The sequence below is a fragment of the Budorcas taxicolor genome, chromosome 3, assembly GCF_023091745.1.
Source record: "Budorcas taxicolor isolate Tak-1 chromosome 3, Takin1.1, whole genome shotgun sequence".
NCBI classification, from domain to species: domain Eukaryota; kingdom Metazoa; phylum Chordata; class Mammalia; order Artiodactyla; family Bovidae; genus Budorcas; species Budorcas taxicolor.
In genome coordinates, this window is record NC_068912.1 from 62,244,259 (window position 1) to 62,264,398 (window position 20,140).

The 20,140-nt window shown below is 32.9% G+C and overlaps 1 protein-coding gene across 1 annotated transcript in view; it reads right to left on the minus strand.

Moving 5' to 3' along the window:
- Positions 1-2,103: 2,103 nt before the first annotated feature.
- Positions 2,104-20,140, minus strand: part of ADGRL2 (adhesion G protein-coupled receptor L2) — a 168,833-nt gene continuing 150,796 nt past the window's right edge. Inside the window, exons 17-24 of the mRNA XM_052637548.1 lie at positions 13,863-13,954; positions 13,016-13,060; positions 12,706-12,732; positions 11,880-12,048; positions 9,153-9,281; positions 8,505-8,601; positions 6,698-6,826; positions 2,104-3,378 (exon numbers count right to left, since the gene is read on the minus strand). Coding sequence (XP_052493508.1) covers positions 2,624-3,378; positions 6,698-6,826; positions 8,505-8,601; positions 9,153-9,281; positions 11,880-12,048; positions 12,706-12,732; positions 13,016-13,060; positions 13,863-13,954 — 1,443 coding nt within the window. The 3' untranslated portion in view covers positions 2,104-2,623. The remainder of the gene's footprint in view (positions 3,379-6,697; positions 6,827-8,504; positions 8,602-9,152; positions 9,282-11,879; positions 12,049-12,705; positions 12,733-13,015; positions 13,061-13,862; positions 13,955-20,140) is intronic.

The following is a 20,140-nucleotide window of genomic DNA, read 5'->3' on the forward strand; positions in this document are numbered from 1 at the left end:
CAAAGAAACTACTGGGTTGATAATACATCAGTAAATAGATTAATAATTTTAAACCTAAGAAATTAATCTGTACTAGGGGGAATCCTGGATAGAATCTTAGGCAACATTTATATATTTTAAAAAGAAAATTCATTTTAAAGAGATTCTTTCAGCAGCAAAGATGAATGATAGCTTCCAAATTGTATTCTCTAATATGAAGACTTGTAAATTATCTATGCTGAAGAGAACATTACCATTTAGGTACCAAATACTTCTGCACTAGTTCACGTCATACAAGTTTTAGAACAGCCTCAAGAGAAATACTTTGAATTGAATGATCAGTGCTGCCTTTTTTTGGCAACTCATCACTGAACCAACCTAACCATAGCTGGCCTGTATACCAGCAAGTATAGATCATATTAACTGTAAAATTTCACGCTTGCACAGGATAATATATAACAAAGCAGAAAATTAAAATGCTTGATTATATAATGTCCTCTTCTAGCAGATAAGGTTTATAAATTCCTGCAGAATTTTACCCAATGAACTATGAACACCCTTCTCAGAGGACTGTTAAATCTGTTTAAATATTAATATAGTTTTTATGGTCAATTTCCAACATGTTAGGAATTAACCATATGTGAATACACTGCTCCATTGTGACCCTACTAAATATTGATAATATTTTATTATATAGTATCTACCTTACTACAGTCACATTTAAATAAGTATACTTTAAAATGTTTTTCTTATTACTTTTTTTAAATAGGCATGACTAAGCGTGTCCACATGAAATAAAGAGATTTCTAACTTGGTGGAAGCACTTGAGAGAACTAGAAGAATTTGGTATAAATGCTGATGATGTAGACAGGAAAAATCTATTTGATGAGATTCAATTATATGATTTTTGAACCCTTCCATGATAAAAAACATTATCATCCATAGCTGCCTATAGCAATGCTTATAATCTTCACACTCTAAAAGTACGTTTTAGAATTTTCTTCTCAATACTGCTGAAAAGTTGTTGTGTTTTTTTTTTAAAGATGTAGAGAACTTCCAATGCATCTTTTTTCATTTTTACTTGTTTTGGCTCTGCTGCAATGCAACAAACGTAAGTACTTTCAGTACTTCCCTACTGAAACCTATCTGCCAGATTTCGTGCATTGGTAATTGGCAATTAGAATACAAATATATTCTTTTCAGCATATAGAGCCATCAGGCAGCTGAAGTGTATTCTTTTGCATATTCGTGGGTTATACTGTGAAAGGACCTAGTATACCCAAGGTGAGCTGGGTGGCAAAGTATTCATATATTAAAGCCAATTATATGTCATACATAAAAGGGCACATTAGCTACTTGAAAAAATTCACATTTATTTACTGTCAAACCGTGTTAAACTTTACACTGGATATTAGTGATGGGCTCATTATTAACAGGTTTACACAAAGGGATGAAAAGAAAGGCAGAATTTTGCTGAAACAATTTACATTTCATTAGAACTTTATCATAAAATAAATTAATTACTAAATATAGGCAGAAGGAATATGGAAGAGTAATATTTATGTTTTATTTCATTTTTTAAAAAAGAATAGGCACCTTTTGTTCACTAGAAAGTTTGTGAGAAGTGCCCAGTGCCCTCGCTGACCCCTGTTCAAGAACAAACAGAGGGGTGACACACAACCTTTTCTAGATTTCACCACATTTGTGCAAGGCATGGCATAACTGGCTTCAAAGAGTTTTTCCCCCCATAAAACACGCTCTTTTGGCAATAAGAAATTTAAATGTAAGAATAAGGACTAACATGTCAAAGCAGAACACTGTATACAGTGGAAAATAAGTGAAAATGGGTAGAACTTACCATGACAAAGTGTAAGAAAAAACATTTCATAACATATGTGCAACCAAGAGCTTTTCACAATATTTTCTTCAAACTCTTTAAAATTATTTTTAATGACAATTCTATTTCAGTTGGACACAAATGTATTTATTTTACCCTAGCAATAGAACAAAATATAATTTCTTTAGCCATTTTTGAAGAGTTCATTGTACAGTTGAGGAAACATATGAAATAAGGCCTGTGGCTTGATTGCTAGTGGTTAAACATGTTTTCAATCTTTGCCTTAATGTAAAAGGTTTGCAGTCAACTGCAAACTGCTGCAGAATATCTCTCCTGCTTTTCCAAGTCTTGTCAGGAACAGTAAGGTACAGTAAATTTGTCCCACAGGATTTTAAAGCCTACGCCTTGTATATAATACAATGCAGGCCTACAAAAATGGTGCAGCCATATTTACAAATTTAGTTCACAAACTGCTGCAGTAAAATGGCTGGAAAGTTCTGTTTTGCTTGTGTCACAATTTCTCTAAACAGCAGCAGAATCTTAAAATACCTGGTTGGCATCTCTTTTCTTTGTAACAAATAATTCATTTTAGTATACTCTGTGTATATACAAAGTTTTTTTATGTTTTATAAAAATTCACAGAACTGCAAGGTTCAGTCATCGTTTTTTTTTTTTTTTTTACACTGGAGAACCACAGGTCAACAGGGCCATCGCTTCACGTGGAGTTTGAGGGAGCTGCATAGGGCCAATGGAGTCTGTCTGTATTCACTACTTGCATGTGGCCTCTGGAATTCCTTAGTGGCACTATTAGAGACTTGTCACCAGCTGCATTTGTCCTTCTCTGACGTCTCCTTCTGGAATACACCCTTCTTTGTTAATGGGGATTATGTAACCATCGCTATTGCCCCTGCTGATCTGGTAGCACATCTGAAGCTGGTGGCCAGCTCCAAGGTTTGGCATGCTCTTATAGTAGATGTCCTCGTTCTCACTCCTCCGGGATGGAGACAGGTCTTCTTCCATGTCGGGGCTGCTCTCCTGATAGGGAGAGTCCCTAAGGTTGGGCATGCTTGTGTACAGGGAGTCTCTGTTGGGGGACTGGAGATGGTCCTCGGCCTCGGCTGTCAGCTGGGATACGTAACTGTCAGTCCCCTCGGGCTTCGCTTTCTTCTGGGGTTGGTACAGAAGGGAGTGAGTCCTCTGAGGGATGAGTGGGGCCTCGAGTTCTTTGTGATGGAGCTCCAGTCCAGGATTGTCACCATGCATTAGAGATGAAGCATCTGCCACAATAGCATCATCTTCGCTGCTGCTCCCTCCAATCACAGGCTTGACTGGTAGTGTGAGCTCGAGGTTGTGAGCCTTGCTGCTGCCCCGTAGGTTGTTGTGCACTAATTCTGAAATGATCATCTTCTCAAAAGCGGTATCATTCAGACTTAGTCCACAGTCCACAACCTGCACGCTGTCATTATAGTCCCCCTTGCGCAGTGAGTAGCTGTTGTTAAAATTACCATTTAGCGGTAGAGTATCCATGGCACTTGTATCCCTGGCATTGTTCAGTGAATGTCCTGAAACAGAAAAGGGAGGGGTCCCATTACTGTCTCTGTTCCTGATGAGAGGATCCTTACTTCTTTAGAACAAAACTTTTTAATGTCGTTCAGGACAAAGTTGTATTCGAAAGCTAACACTTGCAAAGTGTCAGGCTTTCCCGCGTTCCCAACTATAAACAGTTGCAATCCCTTAGATAACAGGAACAAGTGTGAAAAAATAATACTGTTTTCTGGGGAGGGAAGAGGGCATACAGAATGTTGATTTAACAATTTTGAGGAGACAGTATTTATCAATTGATTTTTGGTCAAATCTCTGACACTCTTACAAAGAAGACTTCACTCCATGCCCTTGCATAGTTAATGCAAAGCAATTCATTAGTGACATTTACATTTTAAAGTACGAGACTATGGTTTATAAAAATAAAATTAACAGAATTTGTCCTAAACAACACTAAATTAAAAGGGAATAAGTCACATACGAAAACTGAAGGCAAATGTACAACATAAACCCACAAAACTGGCAAGCAACTCTTTAAACAACATTCTAACATTTCCTTTTTCTGGAGATGAAGTAAAAAAAAAAAATAATGAAAAAATGGACAGACACAAAGATTTCATGTTAAACAAAGATAGCCATCTCTCACACTGACTGGACCAGGGGCCCACAAGCACCATCCAACAACACGATAGACAGCAGGTGGAATGACTCACTTTGGACAACTCACATCATGTCTGTCTGCTCAGGCTATCTGGCCTAAGAGTAGCTGATATACAAAAAAAAGTAAAATGATTTATTGTAACATGATGAAGAATTTCTAAGCTTCTCAGCAACTTAGTCAGAGCAAGGGTTCAACAAATTAGATTACCAGCAATAGCAGCCTTTTGCTTTTTCATTGAATATCTCTTATGATTTTGAACTTTTGTTTTGGTACTAATACTCTAATAGCAATGGCCCCAGGCTTCTAATGGTCAAAGTTTGCCTGCAGCCCTGCAGTCTGCATCAGTCACAGTGACAGCTTCTAATGAACCAGCAGAATCTACTATACGAGACTGGCCCACAGACACCATGGGCATGGAGGTTAAACGCAGAAATGTTAGGAGATTTCTTAAATATGGGTCACAGAAATTAAACCAAGAATAAGTATTAACTGTGGAATGGGAAAAGGGTGTCAGCCTTGGCTAATATATTTTTATCTCTAAAGGAATGAAAGATTGGATACATCTGTTGAAGATATGAAAAGAGGTTTAGGAGGAAAAAAATATGATAACATGCTCTTCATATTTTTCTAGACACATAAACATGTAAACTAAGACATCACAGTGCTTCTCAGGCAGATGAAAAAAAAAGTTTAAGAGAAAATTAAATGGTCTGTACCATGGAAAGTTAGGTTATTCATTCTCAAAATCCTAGAGAAAAAAATCACTTGTCTACAGATAGGTCTGAAAAAAAAAAGAATGAAATGATGTTATTGAAATGAAACTGACCACTGTGAGGCTGCTGCATTGTATGCAAGGCTTGGAGGAGTTTAGGAAAAAAAAATAATTCTTGGAAAAAATAGGAAATTTCCCTTTTTAATGCTCACTCCACTTATAAAGCTGCAGCTTATCCTAGAAAACTCATTGTCATGACCAATAAATAACTCATAATTACTCAATTATCATTAGCAGAAAATAAGAAAATAGGAGGGATCATATTGTTGACTCATGCTATTTTAAAAATTCTGATCCAACTTCTACATTTGAAAAATTGACAATTTGGTTTGTATTATGCTCTGTGGCACATATAACAAAATGAAGTAATGACAGTTCTTTGCAAGGCTTCCTTCAGCCTGGTTGACATGATTCACTAGCTTTATAAATTCATATATGTGCCACAAATTTTAGAAGATCTATTACTAGGAAACATCTGATGTTTTAAATTACAGTGACACAGGGATCAGTTACTAGCATTTGTTTCCTCCATAGAGGTATGATCTTGTCATTTTTCTTTCTTTGTATTGTTGTTTAATAAATATAAGAATATATACTGGATAATCCAAAAAGTGTTTTCTATGATATACTGCAGATCTAAGCACATCTTTGGCTGGTTTTGAAGAGGCAACTTTTTCTGCCCAAGTTCAGGTAATTCACTGGAAGACTTTCCACAGCCTGTAGCAAGATTACTGTGGGAATGCAGAAATGATAAGTCAATTATTCAGCATTTGGGTTGACAGCACCTCAGGCTTTAAGAAGCAAATTATTTCAGCATTGCATGTACTTAAGTATGAACAGCATTTGCTACAGACCTCTATTACTGACAAAAGGCAGTACATGTAAATGTACTGTTTGAATTTGGAAACATGTGAGTTGCAAATTGTGAACCACTTGCCCGCTGAGTCTACTTCATGACTGCTACTTATGTTTTAATTGTGCCGGTTAAAAATCATGCTGAAAAAATTTACATTTGATAGGCAAAGTTAAGTTTTACTCCCATACTTGTCTCTCTGTAGGTTGCTAGAGGAAAGCATAAGGAAAGTAAGAAAAACAAGAGAATGAAAAGAGAAGCTGCAGTTACGTTAAAAAAGAATTTCAAGAAAAAAATGGAAACGAAGTTCTGTGTTTAATTTAGTGACAAATATCCATTACAAATAAATATTTTATGCTAATAGTAATTATGTAATAACTTTCACCAAAATCTTGCAAATTCTGTTAATATTAAATATATTTTTAAAATTAATAAGCTATTAGAAAACATAATAAAATACAGGATGGGTTAGTGACAATCTCTCCTCCTCCCCCCAAAATAACTACAGATAGAAACTAACTAATATTAACTTTATTCTCAAAGTTTTTTAAGAAAAAAAGAAAAACTACCATAAAGCTGCACTATACTATAGTTTGGTTAGATTGATAATGCTGGATGCAGTTTTCTATACCTAGGCATCCAAATTATCTTTATTAGCTAAGTCATGCCAGAAACAAACTCTCTCAGCAAGCTTTAGAGTCAACTGAATAGTATATATTACATAGATAGGATACCTCTAAATGATATAAATCTTGAAGATGGGCTCTCGGACCATGTGATGTCAGTCCTGTAATAATATATTAAGATTTATGCCACCTGTGTCAAAAACATGGATAATTATTTGTAAATACTATCACGACTGAATTTTCACTATACTATAATATAGTGCAGTTTTAGAAGCCTGGCATGGGCAATACCATAATTCTTTATAACTGAGAAATTAAGGATATAATAATAAATATATGGCAACTTGAGTATTCTAGAAAAAGGGTAAAGATCAGAGCTCTGTTTAGCAGCAAAGAAAGGTAGTTGTATTCGTAAGTATAAGCACACCTGGTGAGTTAAACACAGGAGCTGAAGGGGCATTACATACAACTGTTTCAGCGAGCAATGTGTTATAGGGGTTGTTAGTGCCGTGGGGTCGAAGAAGAGGGTTTGTTAGTAGGTAATTGCCAGTCATTCCTAAAGCAAAGAAACAGAAAAAAATACATCAGTTCTCTTGTTTTAGTGTTACAGTTGCAGTAAAGTACTTTTTGTATTCATCAAGGGTAGTGGATAAGTTGGCAAAGGAAAATCTGCTGAAATTCTCTGACTGTATTTGAACTACTAATTTGAAGGAGAAAGGGGAGAGGAAAGTTAAATTTCAGTAATTCACAGGTGCTTTGTAAGTCCCTCAAGTAAACACCTGCTGAGGATGACATTTACTAATTTATACAAAATCACTGTTAAACAAAAATGGCAATTAAATGCACAGAGATCAACATTATGTTTCGAGATGTTACTGCGTAATATTAAAAACCTAACCACTGAAGCCCAGAAGAGGGAATCTCAGACTTTCAGGATTTACAGGTGTGGGATTATCCCTCATGAAAACATCTGTGTTAATACCAACTTTGACACAAGCAGGAGGAAAAACAACTTTCACAAACACGTAAAAAGTATGACGCATTGCACCAAGCTTCTCTTAGTAAAGGCAAGAGCACACATGCTGAGGGGAAAAAAAGAGACTGCGTACAATGAATTATTAGACCATTCACCGATTCTATGTAACAAGACTTTTCCTTCTATGATCTTATTTGCCAGGTTTCAAAAATGAATCATTGAATAATTCATTTCCTTTTTGATAGTCATCTTAACAGAATTAGGTAAAACATCAGAGCAATGGAATAAACACACATTTCACTCATTCTAATTGACAAATTACAAACCTTTCAATACTTATCAAACATATGTTTTGCATAGCTAATGCAATTTAGCTAAAAATATTTTAAAATTCAAGTTGGTTTTGATGCCATACATATGCTTTTTTCATTTTAAAACAATCTCATCAGAACAATGCCAACAATGAAAAACGTCTTTAATATTTCATTGTGAAAAAATATTTTACATTATAACACTACATCAAAACTGAAATTACTTGATAAATTACCTCTCTAAGAAAATATAAAATATGATTTTTTTCATAATATACTGAAATTTACTAAGCTTGTACTCAGGAATATGTGTCTGTAGATGCACTTGTGTCCTTATCTTGCTAAGTTATTTTATTTGCCATATTAATTTAAGTTAGAATTATACTAATTATGTGATAAGGGTATAATTGTAGACACATTAAAAATAACAATTCAAATGTAAAAATTACTTCATAAGTTCTCATGTATTTTAATTATTTATGAAGAGTTACTATGTTTTTAACATTTACCTTTTGAAAGAAACATAAAAACAAGAATTTTACAAATAAGATTTTTTACTACAAAACTGGCACTGTTTAATGTGAGCAGTAGTTATTCTAATTATATTTTTTAAGAAGAAAATTTTCATAAATGTACATTTAGAAAGGAATAATTTGTATCCCTAGGAACATATTTTAATCTGTGGCAAAGTATGTTCTCAAAATTACGTTTTCCAGCCTTACTCTATTAATGTGGAGTTTGAAATTCTACTTTTTGCATTACATTATTGAATAGAAAGAATTTATATGTACTTTAATAAAGGATAAAAGATGACTCAACAGGTTTAAGAAAGAGCTTATGATATAAACTCATTTGAGAGAAGAAGTCAGTGTTTCCTCTAGAATTATTGTAAATTGGCAAAAGGCACAAAATTTATATAGTAAACTCAAATTTTCCTAGTAACTGACCTTGATTAAGTGTTGAAGTGCTATTGATGTCACCTGAGATAAAAGAAGATTCAGATTGTTTTCTCACAGTGTCATTCCACATCCTTCTTATACGACTCTATTAACATAAAATAGCAAGACACACGTTATGTTAGCTTTCCGAAGCTTACCTTACATTAAAGAAACACAAAGATTTACCTTAAACAATCTGTGCAGGACTATCTTTTGACTTAAAAAAAAAAAATGTGTATTGATCCTGTTCTTAAACTAAGGAAGTCTATACTGCTGTGTTTCTTCTTTATTAACGAGTATTTAATCTTCTAATTTTAAAGAAATTTTCAATTATCGTCTTTGTTTAAAGTGGAGATGATGGTTGACTAACAAATGTTTATTGAATGCTCCCTGAGTCCTGTATTACGTGAGCTTAGGATATCAAACTATTGTGACGTACTTCTTAAAGAAGTATACCTCTCGAAAAAGGATGTTTATACCTAAAGAAACATCTTGCAGAAATACTTAAGAAAATATTAAAACCAAAAAACTAAGAAGGCAAGTATCTGCTACCTAGATATTATACTGAGAAGACAATTAGTGCATCTGAACAGAACATGTCTCAGAAGGCATTCTATAAAGAAGGTTAATTAAAGATGCTGTCAAAGTCTTTGTTACCTGTGTGCCAGAGGAATAGCGAGCACTGGTTCTGGTGGTGGATGCCTTCACTGAGCTGTGGGGACTCTCAGTCGGGAGGCCGCTGCAGCAATATGAATGTCTGAAGCACTTGCCATATTCTTTTCGTACCTGCATGGAATAACCGCGAGACCAAGGGATCAATATAAACATACCTGCTCCTCTTGCTCTCTAATTAAATGAGCAGAGGAGATGAAAAGTTCCACTAACCCTTTTCCGTGGAGATTACAAAATCAAATTCAATTGAATTGGTAATCGGAAAAACACCTCTGTCCACTAGACAGTCCAGTAGGATTTTAAAGTGTGATATAATATGTAGAAATATGCTTTCTACCCTGTTATTATAGTGCAAATGTTATTAATTAATACAATGGTAATATTTTAAAAGCCTTATTCTAGCAATAGCCTTAGTCACCCCAATTTTCTATCTCATGCCAAGAAAATAGGATAAAAATTTAGTATTTTCCTTGCTTAATTACATTTAACCACTTGTAATTCAGTCATTTAAGTTTCATATGCTTTATGTCCTCTTAGGTAGGTCAATACATAAACTTCTTTAACTGGATTGCACAGTGTTGTGGGTAACTTCTTTATAATGAAAGACTACATTGGAACAAGAATAAAGAGGAAATAATGTCCTTTGATACATATGCCATTAATTAGGATGGAATGTTTTCTTCATTTTCTGATGTGTCTAGCTCTAACACTTAGTGTAGAGAGTCTAAGATGCTTATTCACTTCATTAGCACATAAGGGAACTATTTATGCAATTTCCATTCACATTAATGAGTTACCCACGTAATTTCCCTTTCCCCTTGAAGCTTGGATATATGAATAGATAGAAAAGTTCTTAGGCCTAAATGAAAGATTACACTTTAAAAAGTGGAGTCCAAGCAATACTAAATAATAGGGCCCCAATTAGGTCGTCAAGAATTGGGAGGAGTGGGGGATATTTCTGGATTCTATGCAGCTGTATTTTGGCATACAAATATGCTTCATGTAGCTAAGAGCCAGACTTTGAAATTATAAGAAGGAAGGATGAAAGGCTGCACATGAAATTATTTTTTTCTAGTAGGTTTCAAGAAACACTCAAAGCCCCCTGACAACTTTCCACACCCCTTCCCTGCAGATCATAGTTCTATGAGCACTATCACTGCAAAGACCAAAACTCTTGACACTTATTACTTGGGAAATTAGAGAATTAAAGTCACTAATGACCTTTTAAATCTAAGTGCACTTGCATTTTCATTATCTTAGCTTTATTTAATTATAGCTATTAGAACAAATAACAATGTGGTTGAACTTTCAAAGTATTTCCTTTGTCTAAATATACACTCAAGCAGTTAGAACCATGATTTTAACTAAATCATCTTATATTATGTTCTAACAACTCATCATGGCAATATCCAATACAACGTATCCAAGACTAAGTAGAACTTGTTCAAATGAAGTGTAACACAATAACTTAAAGAGATAATTGTTAATTAACAAGCACAGCAAAATTTCTGCAAAATTAATACATAAACCCTATGAGGAAATAATGACAATATCATTCTTTTTCTAAGTTTATACTTTATCAAAAACATCTGACAGAAGTTATGAATATGTGATCATCTGCATGTATATAACCTGCTCATCTATGTAGAAAATATATAAAAGCCAAAGTAATTACAAGGTCATACCTGTATAATGTTTAGCAAGTTAAAGTTCAGTGTTATTAAATAAGACATGATACATCAAAAATTTTTGCACTTTTAATGGCTATTAACTGCTCTGAAATGCTATATAACCAAGACAATGGCAATCACAACGGTATTTTATCCAAATAATACCCTCTGGTGCTGGTTTTGCCTAATGCCTATATTGCTATGAATGTATATTATCTGTCAGTATTGCACATTCCACTGTCATTATCTCAAAATTATAGCTTATTCAGAACTGATAGAAGTAACAACACTATCATCTTGTCAGGACTGAAAACTTAATAGTTTTCACTTTCACAATTCTATTTCTCCGTTCAATTTAGTGACCAACTAATAATAACAGAATAAAAAGACTACATTAGATATGCAGATGGGGAAAGGATGATACCTAGTGAAAGCCATGGAAATTTTAAACTTAAATGGCAGCTAGTTTATTCTATTAGGTTTACATCTTACAATAGATTAAAATTTTTCACCTGCAACTTTAATTTTTGAATCACTTTTGAGGATTCCACTTAAGATTAAATCAGGACAAAATAGTAAGATGTGAAATATGAAATTATTGGGTTTTAAATTCTTTTAAAATTACTCAAAAGGAAACATTAATATTCATATTTATATATCTTATGCTTTTAAAATTTACACTATTTAACCTTATACTCAATTTTTATTTTGAACTACTGCATTCCTTATATTGAGAAGGAACAAGATTATTTAAATTTTTCTTTATCTTGTATACCCTCTGCACAAAGCATTTTTGTATACTTCAAAGAAAAAATCTTACAAGTATCTAGTTTATAATATTGCCCAATTGAGATTCAAGAGATGACTGGTGTTGACATATTTTATATGTGAAGCCTGAACCTCCTGACTTGCATTACAATTAATTTATGAGTAAAATATAATGCTATTAATAATGTGCCAGTGGTAACTTAAAATCTCTATTAAATGTATTATTTTCAAATCAAAGAACAAGTAAGCAGAGCCTCCAAGTGTTTTCACTTACTTTCTTTTGGAGGGCACAGTGAAAGATGAAAATGAACACTCCCTGGAAAGCATTAAAGATGGTGAAGAGATATGCCATCACAATAGTCTCCTCATTAATAAAAAGCAACCCAAATGACCAGGTTAGGCCAAGAAGACATAGAAGAGCAAATGCGCCAAGCACCCAAGACCTGAAAAAATAAAGTGAATTTTATTAACAGATTCAATGAGTGAACAACACATATCACACTTAAATATTAGCATATCATTAGTAGCAGTTGACTTTCTCTATGTTCATATTCAAATTCAACAGCGTTTTGGCTTTAACCTTTCATTGATTAAAGAAAGAACAATAGCATTTAGTACTGCAGTCTCCAGTGAAAACAGCAACAGCAGGTATGACCTTTTCTTATTCAGAATAAGTAAGTATGAAAACTATATTAAAATACAAGGTATAAATTAACCCCCATGACTTTATTGTCTTTTATGTGCATTGTGATAAAAGAAATTAAGGAGTCCTTAATTAGTTTACTCCTATATTTTTATTCCTGTGGTGCACTCATGACACTGAATAATGTGATACACACAGAAAGGTTAAATGGCAGATAATCACTTAACACCTGAACTTCAGATTCTAGGAAACTAATCTTAAGTGAACCTAAGGTTTTATAACTAAAGCATGAAGAAGCCTAGCTGAAATGGGACAAAAACATGAGAACAACTTCAAAATAAAATAATTTTGGAGAGATTTCATCATGAATAGCTTAAGGAGAAAAGAACTGTAGAAAACTAGGACGGAATGAGAGGATTTAAAGTCAGTGCATTCCATGTCTAACTAATGATCTTACTTGATAAATGGCTTATTATCTTCATAGCTAGAAAGCATTATAAGCAGAAAAGAGAAACAAAATTATTAGACAGAATTAAAATAGAAAGTAATAAGAAAGCATTTATATATTTTATAAAATTAGTCAAAATTAAGAAAGTCAAAATGCAGAGGCAAGCAATTAAAAAATAAAGGCATATTATAGTTTAAAATACTCTAGCAAATAAGATATTCCAAAATAATTATAAAAATTAAGGGCAATTCATGATATTGACGGATTTGTAAAAATATAAGTCATGCCATAAATTTGTTAATGTAGGATTCTACCTTACCCAGGTAAGTCCGTATTATAGTAGCCATCACAAACACGGTAATTACTGGTGTAGATGAGAAGACAGAAAGAGGAAAAGGAAGAAAAGAGAGAGATGCTAAAGATTAGCTCTCTCTCTGACCATGCAACATGCAATGAAGCTGGCACTAACCTATCTAAAACATCTAATAAAAAAAATTACCTTTACTATAAGATCTGCCATTTTTAACATTTAAAATATTTTCTACACCCCATTGTAACCAACTTGAACAATATCGCCTCAGATTTTAAATTAACTCATATTTTAAAATATAACTGAAAATGCTATCAACTTTTTTCAACAGCTATTGATTTTTTCTCATTAGACAGCACTTTTCCCATTGATATTTCCGTTTTTTTCAACCCTGAATTAAAGTAAACATTTATTTAATTATCATGAAAGCAACAGATAATCTCCAAGTTAACAATAGTAATGGAGAAAATTCTCTTAGGAAAACAGGATTAGAAGTAGAAACTGCTCAGAATCCTTAAATCAAAAAGTCATTTAACAAAACAAACTTAATATAATCGTATCAGTCATGCAAACAGGAACATCATTTTGAACTGCATTTTAAATTTAAATGGGATTGCTAGTTTATGGAATTTCCATTAAGGTACTAAAACAGTTTTTTGGCTCTAGATCATGACAGAAATTATTATCTAATTTCTGACCAATGTCTGTGACATGGTAACAGTGAGGTTCAACCTTGATCAATAAAATTTCATTCTGAATAATTTCTACAGTTGAAAGATGGTATTCATGAATTTGCTGTGGGGAATATCTTTCACTCAGTTTGTCAAGCACTAAAATTAAAATACAAAATACTTACTTAATGTTTTCCAACCTGCTAGAATCTGGTTTTAATGTGTTTGAGTGCTTCACCATTTTGCATAATGTGATCACCAGAAAAATAATATTTAGCTGTTACAACAAGGAAAGAAAGAATTAGATAACTATGAGAAAAAGTTAAATACATCATTACAATGTACTTAATGGGTTAATGCAGTTAAATATCAATAACATGAGTACATGGTAGAAACTGACTCAATTTTAGTTTACTTATCATTACTTATGCAATGATCAAGTTGAGTCTACATGAAAAATTTTCTGGCCATGTATGACTGATTTTTTAATAGGTCATTTGACATGAAATTGCAACCTCATTAAATAAGTATCATGTGGTGATGAGTAAATAAATTAGAAAGCCTAGTGTCTTTAGCTAGAGGTACGCCAGGGCCTACAAACCATCTAATGAAAATATGAAGTGAGTTATTTAGAAGGCACATTTATATTATGCAGTTTATAATGGAAATATCTCTGAATTTGGGATCCTAAATCTTAGTTGAGAGTCTAGTTCTTGATTTTGACTGATTAAATGAGGAAAGTAACATTTGAACAATCCTTTTGTAAGGTAATGGTTAAGGATCAAATGAGATAACATGGAATATGGTCCCTGGTTATATAAACTAAGATAGACTTTTAAAAAATGTAAATGTATTTGCTATTTTAGTGTTAAAGGACATCATTTCTTTTTTCTTGATGTCTCTACACTGAATGGAAGTAGGTAAATTCTAAAGAAAGGCTGTTTCGAGTCCTTCTAAATAATCCACATAACTTTGTTACAGTAACAATTTTTACTGAGTCACAAAACCATCTGATAAAATGATAAGACTATTTTACTCATACATCACTACTTCTGATTTTATAATTAGGAAAAATTATGTAAGGCAATAAAGAAAATTTCCAAGTCCTTCCTAATGAATTTAGGAACAGAGCAAAAGCTTTAATCTAAGCTGCATATCAGTCATTTTGTCTACTGTGCCTTGTTATTTCTCTTAGATGTAGAATTTCCTCTTAAGGACTAAAATGAGGTTAATGGGAATAATTTGCAAGTGCTGGCAGATTGCATTCCATTGTTTGATGTTAATTACTTGAGGACAAAAGAAGCTCTTTGCTTAAAAAAAGCACTTAAAAATTAATTTCTTAAAATATTGGTCTAGAGAAAAAGTAAATAATTTTGTAAAAAAAACAATTTCCAGCTTTGTATTCTGGAGGTTATAAAGTCCAGTTAGTCATATATAAATAAAAGCTTGTATTTTCAGGGATATTACAGTATCATGCATTTCATTCAACTAATATTTATTGACCTTACTGCTCTACACAAGAATGTGCTTATTGTATTGTGGGTAAGACACAATTTTTTGCCTTTGAGAAATTAGGGAGATCATTCTGATAGTACAATAAATATTTAATTTGGTTTTTAAAGAATCATGGTATAGTTTACCTCTATAATATTTGTAAAGGCAAAATCAGCAATGTTTTTATTTTTTATTTTATGTAACAGTAAGCCTTAACCAGGAAAATTTAGGAATGATTAAAAACAAGTACTCTACATATCCTAAAAACAAACAAACCAAACCCATTTAAGAAACAAACAGATTACAACTGCGAGGTAAGAATGGCTGCCTTAACAGCTTCAAAGTTAAAATCATTTAAACGTTTTGACCCTTCTTTTTGAAGGTCCTGATGAAATCATTTATTTATTACAAACTTCCAGACTCAGGGTTGCCCCTCCACTCTAACACTTTTTCTTAAATAATTTTCCAAAGCACAAAGGGCAACAGTTTGGAGCTAATTATTTTCTAAGCATATTAATTATCCCCTCAGAAATAAAATAGTAGTACATTTAAGGAAAGAAAAGATATTATTCACTGTCATGTCAAAACTACTAATACAAGGAAAGAAAAGAATGTGAATGTGAAAAAATATGGATGTATCAAGTATTATGCCATAAAAAGAAAATGAGTAGAAGATGTGATATTGTGGGGGTGAATCCATCCGAACATATTTTTCAATGAAAAAAAAAAAACAGGCAAAAAAATCATTTATTTAAGAACTAGCTCATTTACTAATAAAATTGAAATAAAAATGAAGTGTACCTATGTAAAAATAGAGCTTAAGTATAATACAAAGACATTTTTTTCTTGTTAAGATAGAACTAAACAATTTGGAAATGCCACAGAAAACATATTTCAGTTAATCCTTAAAAAACATCTTTCCTTCTTTTCCCCTTACCCTGCTGAGGGTTTCTTAATGTATATATATGTTCAGTGTTTCTTCCTAGCTGCAAACATGCACAAGACATAAAGTTCAGACAATATAGAAAATTACAGGGAAAAAGAAACAGCACCAAAAACCTATAATCCTATTCCAGAAGTGTGTGCGTGCTAAGTTGTTTCAGTTGTGTCCACCTCTGTGAGACCCTATGGACTGTAGCCCACCAGGCTCCTCGGTCTATGGGATTCTCCAAACAAGAATACTGGAGTGGATTGCCATGCCCTCCTCCAGGGGATCTTCCTGACCCAAAGATTGAACCTGCATCTCTTAGGTCTCCTGCACTGGCAGCTGGGTTCTTTACCACTAGTGCCACCTGGGAGACCCATTGAATTAATTATTTTACAAATTTGTGATGTTGAATATATCACCAAAGACTACTTAGCTGCTATTAATATAGTGCCAATGCTGAGATTCAATATACTATCTTCTAGCTCCATGGCCCAATCTTGTCAATAAAATAAACCAGTTTATTCTGGTTGAGAAAATTAGGAATCTCTAGCAAAACAAAGATAAACTATACAAAGAGTTTTGTAAATTTTTTAAAAAGGTTCCACTTCTCTATAGAGTAATCTAATTTATAAATCAATAAGAGATGATAAATGAAGTACATAAAATCCTGTATGAATGACATAAGGTGTGCTCTTCAAATGATTCCCACTTGATGGACTTGCCTTAATAACCAATTCTCCATTCCCTTTGCAAAACACAACAATCCATAATCAGCAAATGGCTAAAATGCCCACACACTATTCCTACTAGCCAAACTGTACATTGAATAGTTCGTTTTGTTTTCTTAAACCTGATTGTGCTAGTTATATGCACACACACATAAATATTACACAAACCAATAAAATCCTAGTGGGGAAAAAAGCTGTTGTTTCTAACTTACTTAAAATTGCTTCCAAAAGGTGTTTTTAAAGTGAGTCTATTTAAAAAAGAATATCTAAAATCCTAGAAAAATAATCATAAAACCACAGTAGAATTCTTGTATCAGATTCTTTCACGAGTGCCTATGAATTCTCCAATTTACAGAAACTGAAAATAAAAATTTAGCCAAGGCACTAGCAGTCAGATTGCTAAGAAATTTAGTTAAATCTGACACTAATTTAGTCTTTGAATTATGATGATACACAATTAATGAGACAATGGTATCTTTAATAGGATATAATATCATTATTTTAAGACAAATTATGAAAAAAGACATGCAAGACTTATTGTAAATCATAAAAGTAAAAATGCTAAGTGTCAAATATTTTTCAACACATTAAAAATCACTAATATATATTATTTCTGAAAAAATATGTCTCCTGTCTAAGAACTGAACATTTTAATACATTATCACCAAAATACATGATTGAAATATTTTCTGAAATTAAAAAAAATATTTACTGAAGTATAAACAAATTTTTTAAATTTTGGTTTAAAGTTCTCGTATTTTCTCCAGTGTCTAAAACTGCAAATGCTAATTTTTAGTGTCATTGATAAAAATTGTTCCTATGATCTTTCTCAAGAGGCAATGCATTCAAATAAGTCATAATTTTGTATAATAAGACATTCCAATAGATTTTTTTTCTTTTCTACTCTTGTTCTTTTAAAATATAACTACGCGAATCAAAATAAGAAACAGAGCGGCAAAAAGAAACATCTTTGACAAAATCTATTGTTCAAAATAGTCACTTGAAGACCGATAACCTTAGTTTCAAATGACATACTGAGTGTTTTTGTCTTAGCATTTTCCCTATGACATAAATGCTCTTTCCAGCCATATACCTTTGTGCCTTTTATTTTTCTGTTTAGAGTGATTTCTTTCTCCTCGCTTTTTTCTTTCTGATTTATTTTCCTGCCTTTCGTATGCATTTAACAAATGAAATCACAACCATCAGTGAGGATTTCTCCACTGGAAGGCAGGCAAAAAGGATGAGAAGAATTGTCTTCAGCATCCAACCACTATTCTTAACCCTTCAAGTCCAATGAAACCATTTTTTGACCTCATGTTCTTTTCCTTTCCAACATAAATGCTACTAAGTTTAAACATAGTATTTTGGGATAAGTTGAAAGGTGTTATGCATCAGTGAGAAACAAAAAAGATGGAGTTACAGCTATGTACATAAAGATTTGTCTACAGCTGGTATATATGTCGCTAATCATTCATGTAGAAGCCTCTAGTAAGTACAAAGTAAAAGAGTTGTGTTACATGTTTTATGTTAATTCACTAGCCTAAATGTCCATAATGAAGATTAAGTTTGGAGATGAAGCAACTCATCCAGGAATTAATCAGATTTTAATTCTGTTCTATGTGTGTGTACACAGGTAAATAGACAGATATCTCTTAATAGAATTCTATGTGAAAGAGTGAAAGCAAATTGAAAAGAATTTCAGCTAAAAAGTGTTAAATCACTAAACAGGGCATTTTCTCTTCTAATAATAAATAATACTCTCCTCCCTATCCCCCCAAAATATTTCATAAATTACTGCTGAAACACTCTGCCAGGGTAATTTGCTGATAAAATGCATCACTACTTGATACGGCCTAGCTAATTCTCACTCACATTGATGATCATGAAAATACAAAGAAGTTTAAAAAAAGAAAAAGGTACCATAGATTACAGAAGTGCACGGTTTGTTTTATAGCCATCCACCTGCTCAACTGAATCATATCCGTCTGAGCTGAGCAGCTTAAAATTCATTCCACAGCTTGCAGTGCTGACATGGATATGATAAGACAGAAGAACAGAAACACCACTCTGAAGTAACCTAACTGAACTGCACATGTTCTGACCCTTTTTGTCCTCCCTAGAGCTTTTGCTACCTAGCAAATGCAACTCTAAAACTGCACTTGTATCTCCAGATCTTTGCTGTTAGCCAAGCAGAAACCTATTTCTCCCTGGGACTAGCAGCCAGAGAGGTGTTCTCAGAGGAAGACTTCTAAATGAGTGTGTGAGCTGAACTCTTACTGAACTGAATTAATTATTAATGATGCAGATGGAGCTGTCCAAATGATAAGAACAGCTCCTGACGTGTCATGATCCAAGCTTTCATTAAACTATTTCAGGCATACTAATGGTTTCCCACTGCTCATTACTTACAAGCACTTTTCTCATAGATATAATAACTCTAGTGCCTGTAGGCAAGACATCCTACAGAAAAACAGAAGTAGGGAATTTTATCTCCTATAACATGTTTTTTTTTCCCTTCATTGAAAATGATTAAAAATGTGCACTTATTTAATACAACTAAAGTTACATGATTTCAATTCAGAAAGCTGGAAATACAAAACTATGCTGTCTAGGAATATCAATAGGTAATTTCTGTTACTCCTTAAAAGGGTAGTATACAATATAATTTATTTTGTGTAATTTGCTAAACTGTGTCTGAACTGATTTTCTAATGACCTATATCACCATAAGGATATATATATATATAAATACATTAATACTAAACAAACATGCTGAAAAATCATATATCTCACTTTAGGTTACATTTGAGATAATGTTTTACACTTCAATACAATTCTTTGTCTTTCTATGTTGGGACGATTAGAGGGCAAAGCAATTGAAGGAGAATTACTCCAAGGATCTGTACTGTGATTGCAACCTGCTGTTTTGTTTTGTTTTTTAAGTTGAGAACACTGTTCCCCAAAGCCCTTCACATCTCAATATAAATGATTTGGTAGAAGATAATAAGGACAAGGCTATAAAATAATAGTAGGCTCTCACTATACATGGGCAACATAATAAAACATCCTTTACTTCTTTTCTTGCTGGAAGCTGAGGATAAATGAACATTAACTCCTTTTGCTAAGTGAAAGGTTTTTTAACATTCTAAAGTCAGTATTTATCTTCTGATATTAAAAAAAAGAAAAAGAAAGAAAAAACTGCAGTAAGACAGACATATAGATCAAATATCCCTATAATGGTCTTTACAATTTTCAAGGTATCAATGCTTGGCCAGTAGTTCAGGAAAAAAAGAAGCTTGTGTCTTTGAGAACCA